At 63.1% G+C, this 11,171-nt stretch overlaps 1 protein-coding gene across 9 annotated transcripts; it reads right to left on the bottom strand.

Annotated features, from left to right (window-relative positions):
* Positions 1-50: 50 nt before the first annotated feature.
* On the bottom strand, positions 51-10,956 carry Etv4 (ETS variant transcription factor 4). Of its 9 annotated transcripts, none has more exons than XM_087202379.1 (12): positions 10,824-10,956; positions 10,611-10,704; positions 10,419-10,466; positions 5,218-5,271; positions 4,065-4,191; positions 3,589-3,756; positions 3,237-3,490; positions 1,516-1,599; positions 1,397-1,465; positions 1,046-1,218; positions 859-960; positions 51-681 (listed from the first exon to the last, which is right to left on the bottom strand). In XM_087202379.1, the coding sequence occupies exons 1-12, from the start codon at positions 10,881-10,883 to the stop codon at positions 457-459; spliced, it is 1,458 nt and encodes a 485-aa protein (XP_087058505.1). In that variant the 5' UTR covers positions 10,884-10,956; the 3' UTR covers positions 51-456. The 9 variants fall into 9 exon arrangements, with proteins under 9 accessions (XP_087058505.1, XP_087058506.1, XP_087058507.1 ...); XM_087202380.1 differs by having other exon boundaries at positions 4,065-4,188; positions 10,824-10,954; XM_087202381.1 differs by having other exon boundaries at positions 3,589-3,738; positions 10,824-10,954.
* Positions 10,957-11,171: the final 215 nt, after the last annotated feature.

Here is an 11,171-nt window from a genome sequence, read left to right on the forward strand (position 1 = left end):
GCTCAGTCCCTGGTTGGCACCTGCCTGGGGAGCACAGAGCAGCCGGACACTTGGGAAGGCAGGGCCTTTATTAGAGTCTGCCAGGTGCACAGGAGGAGGAGCCCATCCCTCTGCCCGGCTGCACCCCGGGGTCCTGCCCCTGCCCCACACAGCACCAAGGATAAACAGCCGCACCCTTGGGCCACAGCCTGGAGGTGCAGTTGGGGAGTGGGGTGCTCAAGAAACCCCAGGCCGCAGTGCCGAGATGGAGATGTGGTAGGGCGCGGGAGCCCCTTGGTCCACAGGATGGGGGAGAGGCGGAGCCCAGCTCCTGGGGCGGGGCTGAACCCTCCTTTAGGCCAGCCCTCTCCCCGCTTCCCCTTCCCAGTCGGGAAGGCGGGGATCAGCCCAGGTAGAGGGCTCGGGTTCTGACTATGTACATGGGCAGCGCACATGGTGGCCAGGCAGTGCGGGGAGCTAGTACGAGTAGCCACCCTTAGGGCCAAAGGGCTGGGCAGGGCCACCCAGCTCGGGGAGGTAGGCTGCACTCTCGTCCAAGTGGGACAAAGGGACTGTGTCCTCCTCGCTGACCGGCCACTCAAACTCGGCCTTCAGTGCGGGCCGCTGATTGTCCGGGAAGGCCAGGGAAAACAGGGCTTCAGGGTCGCACACAAACTTGTACACGTAGCGCTCCCCGGCCACCTGCGGGGAGAGGGCTGGGTTCAGCCCCGGGGCTCGGTGCTCAGTGCTCAGGGCTCAAGCTCTTCTGAGCAGGGAACCGCGGGGCCATTGTCACTCCTGTGCCCCTGGACCTTGCCGGCAACGCTCTCCTGCCCGCCCGCCCGTCCCATGCCCTGCCCCATGGGGACCCTGGGTGACCTTTTGCATGATGCCCTTCTCGTAATAGTACCGCAGCGAGCGACTCAGCTTGTCGTAATTCATGGCCGGCCGGTTCTTCTGGATGCCCCAGAGCCGGGCAACCTGGGGACCAAAGGACCAGGTTCCAGGGTGGAGGAAACAGGCAGGTTCAGGCCTGGCTGGGGGGACAGGGCTGGGCGGCACCCACCTCCTCAGGTTCGATCAGCTTGAACTCCATCCCCCGGCCGGTCCAGGCGATGAAGTGGGCATTCGTGGGGTCGTCCAGCAGGGCCACCAAAAACTGCCAGAGCTGCAGGGCACCTCGGCGCTGGTAGGGTGGCCCCTCTCGGAATGCCCCAAGCCCTTCCTGCTTGATGTCCCCTGGGGACACCGAGGAAGGAGGTGTGGGGCTTGTTCTGTGGGTCCCCAGCAAACCTGTTCCACTCCCAGGTGTCCCAGGGGCCTGGCCTGGGTCCCCACCTCCCACAATGCTGATTCCCATTCCTGAGGGACGCGGGGCTGGGGAACCTGGACCCTCCCTCAAAGTCGCTTCTCTGACCTTCAGATTTCTCAGGGACCACACAGACGTCCTCCGGGAAAGGTCGCAGAAGGTTCTCATAGCCATAGCCTTGGGGAGGAAGCGGGGGGGTCAGGTCAGAGGGTTCACCGCCCTGGGACCCTGGCGGGTGTGGCCGGGGAAGGTCTGCCTGGCCCCCGAGAAGCCCTCTGCGTGGAGGTGCATCGAGGCACAGCCAGGGACATCTGTGGGGAGCGGAGTGCTGTTTAGGGGTGTCTGGGTGTGGGGCTGCTCCTCGGCCTGCCCACTGCCAACTCCTGGGCCAAGCCCCTCCACTCAAGGGCTGGGGTGGCTCAGCTGGGCCAGGATTCTGGGAGCAGCTGTTTCCTGTGCACCCAGGGGGATGAGGGGGCGACCTGAACCTCCGGGGAAGGAGTACGGTGTCCTGGCCTGGGCCGCCCTTGCACCGGAACGGATCCACGTCCGGCTAGCAGGTCGGGTTCCCTGCCCTGGGCCTGAGAACGGGGGCGTGCGTGAGGCAGGCGGCCGTGACTCGGAGCTGTTTTCCGGCCCAACAGCCACCACATTCCACCCCGCGGCAGGCAGGGACCCTGCGCAGCACCCCTTGGAAGCCACCAATCCGGTCCCAAGCCCGGCGCCTCCTCCGCCCTCCACTCCCACGGTGAATGAGGCTGAAACCTGACGCCTCTGGGAGGGAGGCCGGGCTGGGTTCCCTCACCCTCCATCTGGTGAATAGAATTCCTGACTCCATTCAGGACCAGGCGAGGGTGGAGTTCAAGGGCAGTGCTGATGCTCCCGGTCTGCCCCACTTGTCAAGAGGTGAAGGCCGAGGGCCGCCCACCCCCCGTCCCCTCCTGGCCAGGCAGGCTCAGGCCGAGCTGCAGGCCGGCCACGGAGCCAGGGCCAATTCTATCGCTCTCAGCAGCTGCAAGCCTCCTGTCTTCCAAATTTATTTTTTCTTTCTTTTTCTTTTGATACTGGGGATCGAACTCAGGTCCTTGCGCTTGTGCACCAGGCGGGGAAACCACTGAGCTAAATCCCCAGCCCTGAATTTATTTTTTCTACTGCAAAATTGCAGATGAAGTCAGCTTTGGGGCTGGCATATGTGGCAGAGAGAGGAAGGGGGAGAACTCTTGCTATGGTCACAGCTGGCTGAGTGGGAGGAAGTGGGGTTCACAGCAACAGGCCCTGGCACCTGCTTCGGGGCGACAGGGATGTGGGTCCCCTGGGAAGTGTGAGCCTGACTAGTGTACAGTGTGTCCTCCACTCAGTTCCCCATCCTGCTCATCCCTGTCCCCTCTCCCGGGCTCCTCGGTCTTAGATCACTGAACCCCAAACACCTGGTAGGAGTAAACGCCTGCATTTCCTACTGTCTGCACACCCTTCATCTCCTTCCACCTCCGCCCCTGCAGTACTGGGACTGGACCCAGGGCCCTCACACTGAGCCGCACCCCAGCCCTTTTGATTTATTTTGAGTCAGTGTCTCAGGAAGTTGCCCAAGCTAGGCTCAGACCTGTGCTCTTCCCGCCTCAGCCTCCTAGAGCGCTAGGATGACAGGCCTGTGCCACCACGCTCAGCTCCCTTCTTTTTACCTCTGCCTGACTGATCGGAACCCAGTGTTTGAAAAGAAAGCCACTGGGCCAGGGATGTAGCTCAGTGGTTTCTCTGCCTGCTGCGCAAGCGCAAGGACCTGAGTTCGATCCCTGGTACCGAAAAAACCAAAACCAAAAACAGAAAAGAAAGCGAGTGAGTGAGTGGGCTTCTGAGCTGGAGGACACGATGAGCAGATGAGAGGCCCGTGGGAGGCCCGGGGCCCGACCGAACCACCTGGCGTGCGTCGCCTGGGAGGGCAGCCTCTCACCTGCGTGGTGGGCGAAGTCTGTCTGCTCCTGCTTGATCAGCACCCCCAGCCCCGGGTGCCTGTGCCCGCCAAGCCCGGCCCTGCCCGCCTGCTCATACAGGGGGTCGTGGTACTCCTGCTTGAAGCCCTGGTGTGGGTACGGCGGGCAGTGCTCGGGCAGCAGGTGCTGGTAGGGGGCTGCCAGAGGGTCTCCGGCCCCTCCCTGGGAAGGTGTGAAGGAGCGGCAGGGATCCAGGGGCTGCTGGAAGACAGGGCTGGGTGCGGGTGGGCGGGGAGGGGAGCAGGAAGCTCACATCAGCCCCTCCCGGTGACTTCCCGCTCCCCAAGCAGGGGCAGCATGGCCCACCCTTACCTGCGCTCCCCGAGGTACCGGTGGCTGGGCTGGGGCTGCAGCTGGCCGGGGCCGGAGGACCTCAGGAGACTCCGTGGCTCCGCCCTGGGGAAGGGCTGCAGGGGCGACTGTCCAGGGGCGCCGGGGGCCGGGGACTTGATGGCGATTTGTCTGGGGGGGTCATGGGCACTGGGGGTGAGGGGAAGTGGGGTGAGGGGGCGAGAAGCAAGGGGGTGACACAGGAGTGGAGAAGGAGGACAGGGTGGGGTTCTCCCGCTCCTTCCTGTCCTTGAACTGGGCCTAACGGGAGCGGCTGGTCTGGGGGACAGACACACAGGGCCAGCAGGTGTCCTCCAGGCTTCTGGGCCGGGAGGCTCCCACACAGGAGCCAGGGACCCCGCCGTCGTGAGCCTGTATCTCCATGCGTCTACTCAAGGGTGGGTGGGGTGCCTCCCTCCTCGGCCCCTGACCCCTGAACCCAGTGTCACTGGCCTTACCTGGAGTAAAGGCACTGCTCGCCATGGTGGAAGGGGGGTGGTGGCTTCTGGCTGCAGGACAGGGCCGGCTCTGCATTGGGACTCTGGGGCTCCTTCTTGATCCGGGTGGTCGGGCTGTGGAAAGCTACTGCGGGCACAGCAAGCCCAGAGGCGTCACCCGGTGGCTCTGACTCCTGCCCTCCGAGGCAGCTCCTGCCCTCTGGGTCTGTTTCCCGAGATCCCTGGTCAGGCGCTTGAATGCTTCGGTGTTAACATGTTTCTCCCGGTACTGGTGATTGAGCCCAAGGCCGTCACACTGAGCACCAGCCCTAGACCTTTCTTACTTTGAGACAGTGTCTCCCTAAGTTCCTCTCGAAATCTTCCTGCCTCAGCCTCCCAAGAGTGCTGGGATTAAGGCGAGCACCATCATGGCCTGCTGGCTAATATCCAGTATTAACCGAGGAAACCGTCTGAAAGTCCGGCTCTGCATGCAACCCTGGACCCCAGAAAGCTCCTTCCTGGTAGTGAGCACCTCCAGCTTGGGCCTGTGGTTCTCCTGCGGCCTGGGAATTCCAAGGGAGGGGCCTGTTCTCTACTTAGGGCTACGAGGAGCCCTATGAAGGCCGGCGGGCAGCCTGCTTCTGTGTCAGCTGAAGGACATTAGACACATGCTCCCAGTTACCCTCGAAGAACGCAGCCTTTCCTGTAACCCACCGGGCATGGCCGCCCACGTGAGCCAGGCCCCGGCCGATGGCCCACCACCTGCGGATCTGCCGCCTGCTAGGCTTGATTCTTCGTGACAGTTGACAGCAAGGCATCTGTCACGAAAGCCCTGTTTCTGCACAGGAGCGGTGCTGACATCGGGGCCAGACTGTACTTTAGACTGTGGGGCGCAGGAAGCCGAGGACAACAGGCCCAGGCCGTGCTCACCCCCTTCCTGGGGAGGGTCGGAGAGAGCCAGCGTCCGCCCCAGGCTGCACAGCAGGCAGGGCGAGCCCCAGGCCCCAGAAGGGAACCAAGGCCTTCTCCTCGCTGTCTCCGTCCTGAGGCCCCGCCAGGGGTTGGGGCCCTGACCAGCACCCCTTCCTCAGCAGAGGTGGCTGGGCTGCGATCCCCTGCCTCTGACTCACTTCCTGTCCTCCCGGCCCCACTCCCAGCTCCCGGCCCCACTCACAGTTCTCCCAGTGGAAATCAGGAACGAACTGCTCGTCGCTGTCCGGTACCTGAGCTGCAGAGAGACAGAGGGTGAGGCTGGGGAGGGGTCCTGGGTGGCAGTGCTGGAGGCCGCTCTGCCTCTGCAGGGCCACCGCCCGCCGGGGGAGCACTTTCTTCCCCAAGCTCCCCACGGTCACAGCAGGAGTCCCAGCCAGGGGGGAGACCCTGAACCCAGGCCCGGGAATCTGCACTGGGACGGCTTCTCCCCCGTCGCGGTGCGAGGGACAGTGGGAGAACTACAGAGCAGCAGCAACCCGCGCCAGGGCTGTGGTTGCCCACCTGGCTCCCAGGACAGCGTCGGAGGGGCACCTCCCCGCCGGGGCCTCGGCACTCCTGCTGCGGGGAAGCAAAGCTCCGGGAGGTGCTCTCGGCCTGTCCCCATCCAGGGCCCGTGGTTTGGGGCGGGCCTCTTCACCCCTCCCCTCCTTCAGGCCCCTCCATCTTTGTGCAGCAGAAATCTCACTGCTCTTATGCACACCAAGTATGAAATCCACGTTCTCTCCTTGGCCTCCAAGGCCCTGCTCACCTCTCCTGCGCGCCTGCCCCTGCCCAGGCCCTGGTCTCCTCCGTCCCTGAGCCCCAGTGAGCCAGCTTCTCCTCCCCACAACCCCTGGCTGCTGGGTTTCTGGCCACTCGGGTCTCAGTCACCTCGACACCTTGTAGAGGTCACCTCTGGCCACCCAAGCAAGGCAGAGCCTCCTTGCTGGGCATGGTGGTGCATACCTGTCACCTCAGCACTGGGGAGGCTGAGGCAGGAGGATCGTGCTTTTTGGGCTACACAGAGACTCTATCTCAGAACAAACACAAAACAAAGCAACAAAGTGGTGCCCCCCGGCCCTCCTCCGTCTATGTTTTATTTTACCCAGCAAGTACTGCTACTTGGACACGTCTCTCATGCTGTTCTCACATTCAGCTTATCCCGCACCACCACGCTGAGCTTGAGGGCTCAGCTGTCTTGTTCCTCGGCTTCTCCAGGCCCCGAGCAGGGTCTGGCTCAGAGTGGATGAGCCATCACTTTACTGGGGAGCGCACATTGATGCCTGTCCTTGGGGTGGCAGCAGCAGCTCTCCCCCACCCGCGCCACACAGGGCCCTGGGAAGCCAGCACCGCATCTCCCGAGGACGCTTCTGGCCTGAGGGACGCGGTATGGCAGGAGGGGAATGCTCTGAGCGGCCCACAGTCGGCCTCCAAGCTTGACACTCTTTCAAGTGCTCCCGCAACTTGACCCAGACCTAGAAACTACTCCTGACCTCCTCCAGTCTGCCTCTGTCCATTTGCAACCGTATGAAATACAAAGCCTGCGGGGTGGCAGCGCGTGAGTTATCTTCTGTTAATTACACAGTGTTCCAAAGAGAATAAATACAGGGTTATAGATCATCGATTTCCCAACAGGGAAGTGAAGCAGTGAGACTCAGCAGCCTTGGCGGGTGAAGAGCTTGAGTCGCCAGGGCCGGGGGCAGGTCCACCAGTGGACCCCAGGTCCCTCGGCAGATGCATCCCCATGCACACGCACACGCACACGCAGATGCACACAGCCAGCTCCACTCGTCTTCCTGGGATCCTGGTGCAGCACAAAGGCGGCCAACCCCTGACTGTCTGGAGCTGGTTCCCAGCCTTGTCACCCCCAGAGCTGGCCAGGCACCCCGTGCCCTGCTGACCTTTAGGCACAGGCCCCCTTGGCCATGTGTGGTGGCCCACACCGGCTGAGCCTGGATCACACAGCGAGTGAGACCTGGTCTTGAAGCCAACAGAACAGGTGCCTTTGAGCACTGGAGATCAGAAGGGCACAGAATCTGCTCAGCCACTGGGCTGCAGGGCCCAGATTCACCCTGAGACCCCCAAAGGTGGTGGGAAGGGGGCACTGGGAGCAGGGGAGCAACATTCCCCTCCCTGACACTCAGGCGAGGAGGGTCTGGGGGCAGGGGTGCAGATGTCGGGCACTGATGCACACTAGGGTCCCCCTGGGGTCTCATTAGCTGTCACTTGCCCCTGAGGTAATGGGCTGGGGGCGGCTCCGGCGTCACTAGACAGCAGAGAGCCCTGGGGTCACCACGCCTCCTCCTGCCTTGGGCCTGAAGGTCTCCCCAAAACCCCCCAACTTGCAGATCACACCCAAAGGCCAAAGGGGCCGTGCAGCCCGGCAGGACCCTTCTCCCAGTGGGGACCCAGCCTGGTCACCCCGGGACTATCCACAGGACAGAGACCGTAGCAGAGCCTGTGTTCCTGGAGCCAGGGAGGCTGCAGGAACTGCGTGGGATCTTGGGCGTAGACTGCTGGACTCACCTGTCGACCTGGCTGAGTTCTGGCCATGGGTCCGACCCCCTCTCTGGCCCCACCTCCATCTGAGTACAAAGGTGCCCGGGGACGGGAGAGAACAGGGGTGCAAGGAAAGAGGAGGAGGCCCCAGGCCACCCAAAGTGGGCCATGGAGGATGGGGAAGCTGGAGCCCCCCCAGGACCCCCACCCACCCGGGAGCTCCTGCTGCGCTGGAAGGGACCAGCTTTCTGCCTGTTGAGGGAACACCAACTCCACGAAGCAGAAAGATGGAGGAGGCGCTGAGCTAGGAGGCCTCAGGAGGAGGCTCACGCACCTCCAGCCCTGGTCCTTGATGCGCACCCCCAGCACACCGTGTGCACTTGGAGTCTCTCTGGGTGGGGAGCCAGAGGAAGAGGGTCGGGAGCAGGGTCCTTCTCTCCCTAGGAAAAGCCAGGCGCCTCGGGGCCCGGAGCCCCCGAACAATGGCAGGGTGGTCCCTGAGGGTGTAACACAGGCTTCGGGAGCTACAGACCCCAGCCTCACACGAGGACATCGGTGGCCCAGCACTGTTCCCTCCTGACCAGCGGGCCACAAGGCCACTGTCGCCCAGGGCTCCTGGAGACTCCAGCCAAGCCCAGAAAGGAGCCCAGGACCAGAACCAGCACATCTTTACCACAGCTGCACATGGCCAGGGCTCAGCCTGCCAGAGCCTGGGTTCCTTCCCTGGCAGCCTGACCTTCTCTCCAGCACCCGACAACACCTGGGCACCCAGAAACCAGATGCGCCCTCCGAACCTCGCAGCATCCTCCTCCGTCCAGAAAAACCCCAAGCGCAGACACGCGCAGCCCCAGGCCGCTTCCGAGCAGCCCCTCCAGCCTCGCCCGGCCCCACCCAGGCCACCGGTCCTGCTTCTTTCCACGCTGGGGCTGCTCTAGTCCCCGCTTCTCAGATGTGCCCCACCAATGGCGAGTGTCCGGAGGACCTGGCCTCTCCCTGCCACCCCAAACCCCACCCTGGACAGCAGAGGACACTGACCTGGCGGGAAGAGGCAGGAGAGGAAGCCGGGGTGGTGCTGGGGTGGGGCGGGGGCACAGGGCCCCGGCAGCTGCATCTGGCTCCACAGAGAGAGCAACAAGGAGCGAGTGGCCTGAGCATCCCCCTCCGGCCTGGCCACCAGTGCCAGCTGGAACCTGAGCCTCCTCCCAAGGAGGGAGAGGGAACCACGGAGCTCCCAGCCCCCTCCGCCTGCATCCCCACCCACTGGATTTAAATGGACAGGGACTCCCGAGGCAGCAGCCCAAAGCAAGAGCGAGCACGCGCGCGCGCACACACACCCACACTCACACATGCACACCCCATCACACTGACACGAGCACACACAAACACCACCATCTCTACACCCACCTCCTGGAGGGGGGTGCTTCCAAGGATGAGATAAGAACATCCCCCCATTCCAAAGGGAGGGACAAACAGACCAACTGCTGCCAAAATGCCAACCTGAGAGCCACCCCTAGCTCGGAGCCCGAGAGCTGCCCACTGGGGGACCCTCGGCTGACAGCCAGGGAAGGGGCCTCGACAGCCCGACCGCACCAGGGGCTGGGAAAGGAAGTTGTTGAGCACCTGGAAACCAACACCTTCGGTATGAGCCCAGCTCTGGAACCTGGGGCGGGGCGGGGGTGGCCGGGCACAGCTCTGCCCACAACTAGGCGGGTACTGGGCACTCGAGGCATGCAGATGCTGGGGAAGGTGCCCACAGTACCCCAGAAGCCTGACCCCTCCGGCACCCACGCAGCGTGTCCGCCCCTAACTCTCCCAGATGTTTCGAAGGCACACTATGCATTTTGGAGGGGCCACAGTGGTGGACAAACCAAGTCTCCCTCCATGCATTGATCGAGTGAGGGGGTCTTTTGCTTCTGCCCTGAACACCCAAGGGAGTTGGGTTTGAGCTTAGAAAATAACTGCCCGAAAAAGACACTCAGGATGGATGAATAGGGAAGTCCCAAGGAAGAGAAGTGCCCTCAAAAAGGGGTTCCCAGCATTCTGGGTTCCTGTTCTTCAATGTTAAAATAAAGGGGTGTTGGGGCCGGGGATTTAGCTCAGTGGTGCCACCGCCTGCCTGGCAAGCGCAAGGTCCTGAGTTCGATCCCTGGTACCAAAAAATAAAAAAAAAATTTAAGAAAAGGGGGGGTTAACCAAGATGGGGTCGTTAACCCTTTCCTCTCGGAGCTGTCTGAAGCACAAGGGCCGCCTGCACCCCGCCAGGAATGCCCTTGGGCCCCACTCTGGCCAGCTCACAGCTGTCCCCAGAAATGTGCAGAGGGGGGCTTTGCCCGGCACAGGTGCCACCAGGAGGGACGCCACCGCCTTTGAAATTACAACTGAGGCTGTTGAGGAGGCAGCCCCTTCCCCTCACGAAAGCGCTGAGAAAGGAACTACTCAAACCTGTATTCTTCTTAGGGCCTGGACAGTAAATTGGCCCTGGGAGGTGGGAAGAAGAGAAACCGAGAGGATTCGAATCAATGTTTGGGCAGCTCTGGAAGATGGGTACCAAATCAACTGCTCCCTCTTGTTCTCCTGCCCCCAGACTCCAACACCCCAACACACACCTGGACCCGGCAGCTTCTGCCAAACAAACTTTGTAAGTGAAATTTTCAACTAGGAAAACGGGCCCGGGGCCAAGTTCCATTCTAATAAGCAAATACCCCACACAATGGTCTGATTCATCCCCAGGCCTCATTACAGAACCCTGGGTCGAGCAGAAAAAATAAATATCAATATAAGTGTCCGCGCGGGGCACAGGGAGGGCGAGGCGAGGCGAGGGGAGAGGACAGAGGAAGGGGGCAAGGCGGGGGTACTAGGGGCTGCGGGCCTCTGCTCCAACAACAGAAAGGTCACAAAACTCACCTTCCGCCAGCCACGTCTCCTGGAAGTGACTTAGATCCTGGAAGAGATCTGAGGGCGAATGATGGGTTGGGGAGGCCGAGGTGGGGCTACTGGGAGGAGGGGACCCCGGTGAGCCCGGGGCTGCCCACCCGCCCTGGGGTAGGTGCCCAGAATGAGCGGGGGGGGGGCTCGCCCCTGGGCCTCACTCTTTACCTTCCGAGTCGGGGGGCGGCAGGGACCCGGGGTCCATGAGGTTCCTCTGCGGAATCATCAGCCCTTCGCGCAGGCTCCCATTTCCGGACAGTTTCTGCGGGGAGGGGCGGTGGTGCCGGGGTCACCCAGAGCGCCTGTGGGTGGGAGGTCCCGGGGTGGGGTCGCGGGGTCCCGGGGTGGGGACGCTGGGTGACGGGGCTGGGCGGCGCTCACGCTGCAGGCGCTGTAGGGCACTTGTTGGTCCAGGGATCCGCTTTTCGTCCTCCGCTCCATCCGGCCACTCCCAGGCCACCCGGTCGGGCCACGCGGGGGCACTGGGGGGTGGGGGGGGCACTGTTCCGAGAGAGCTGCGGAGGGGGGCGGGGGGGCGGTCCTGAGGCTCAGGCAACTGCGGAACTTCTCTGGCTCCAGGACGGCGGGGAGGGACCTGGCGCCCACGGGGTCCCACCTGCTGGAGGCGCCTCTCTGCGTTCGGCTCAGTTACCCGAGATGCGTGTGCACGTGTGCGCGCGCGCGCGAGATCGCTCCCCACCCCGCGCCCCCTCCGGCCCCACATCCCAG

The sequence above is a fragment of the Heterocephalus glaber genome, unplaced genomic scaffold (assembly GCF_053883595.1).
Source record: "Heterocephalus glaber isolate CG9 unplaced genomic scaffold, H.glaber_assembly_v1.0 deba00001773, whole genome shotgun sequence".
Taxonomy (NCBI): domain Eukaryota; kingdom Metazoa; phylum Chordata; class Mammalia; order Rodentia; family Bathyergidae; genus Heterocephalus; species Heterocephalus glaber.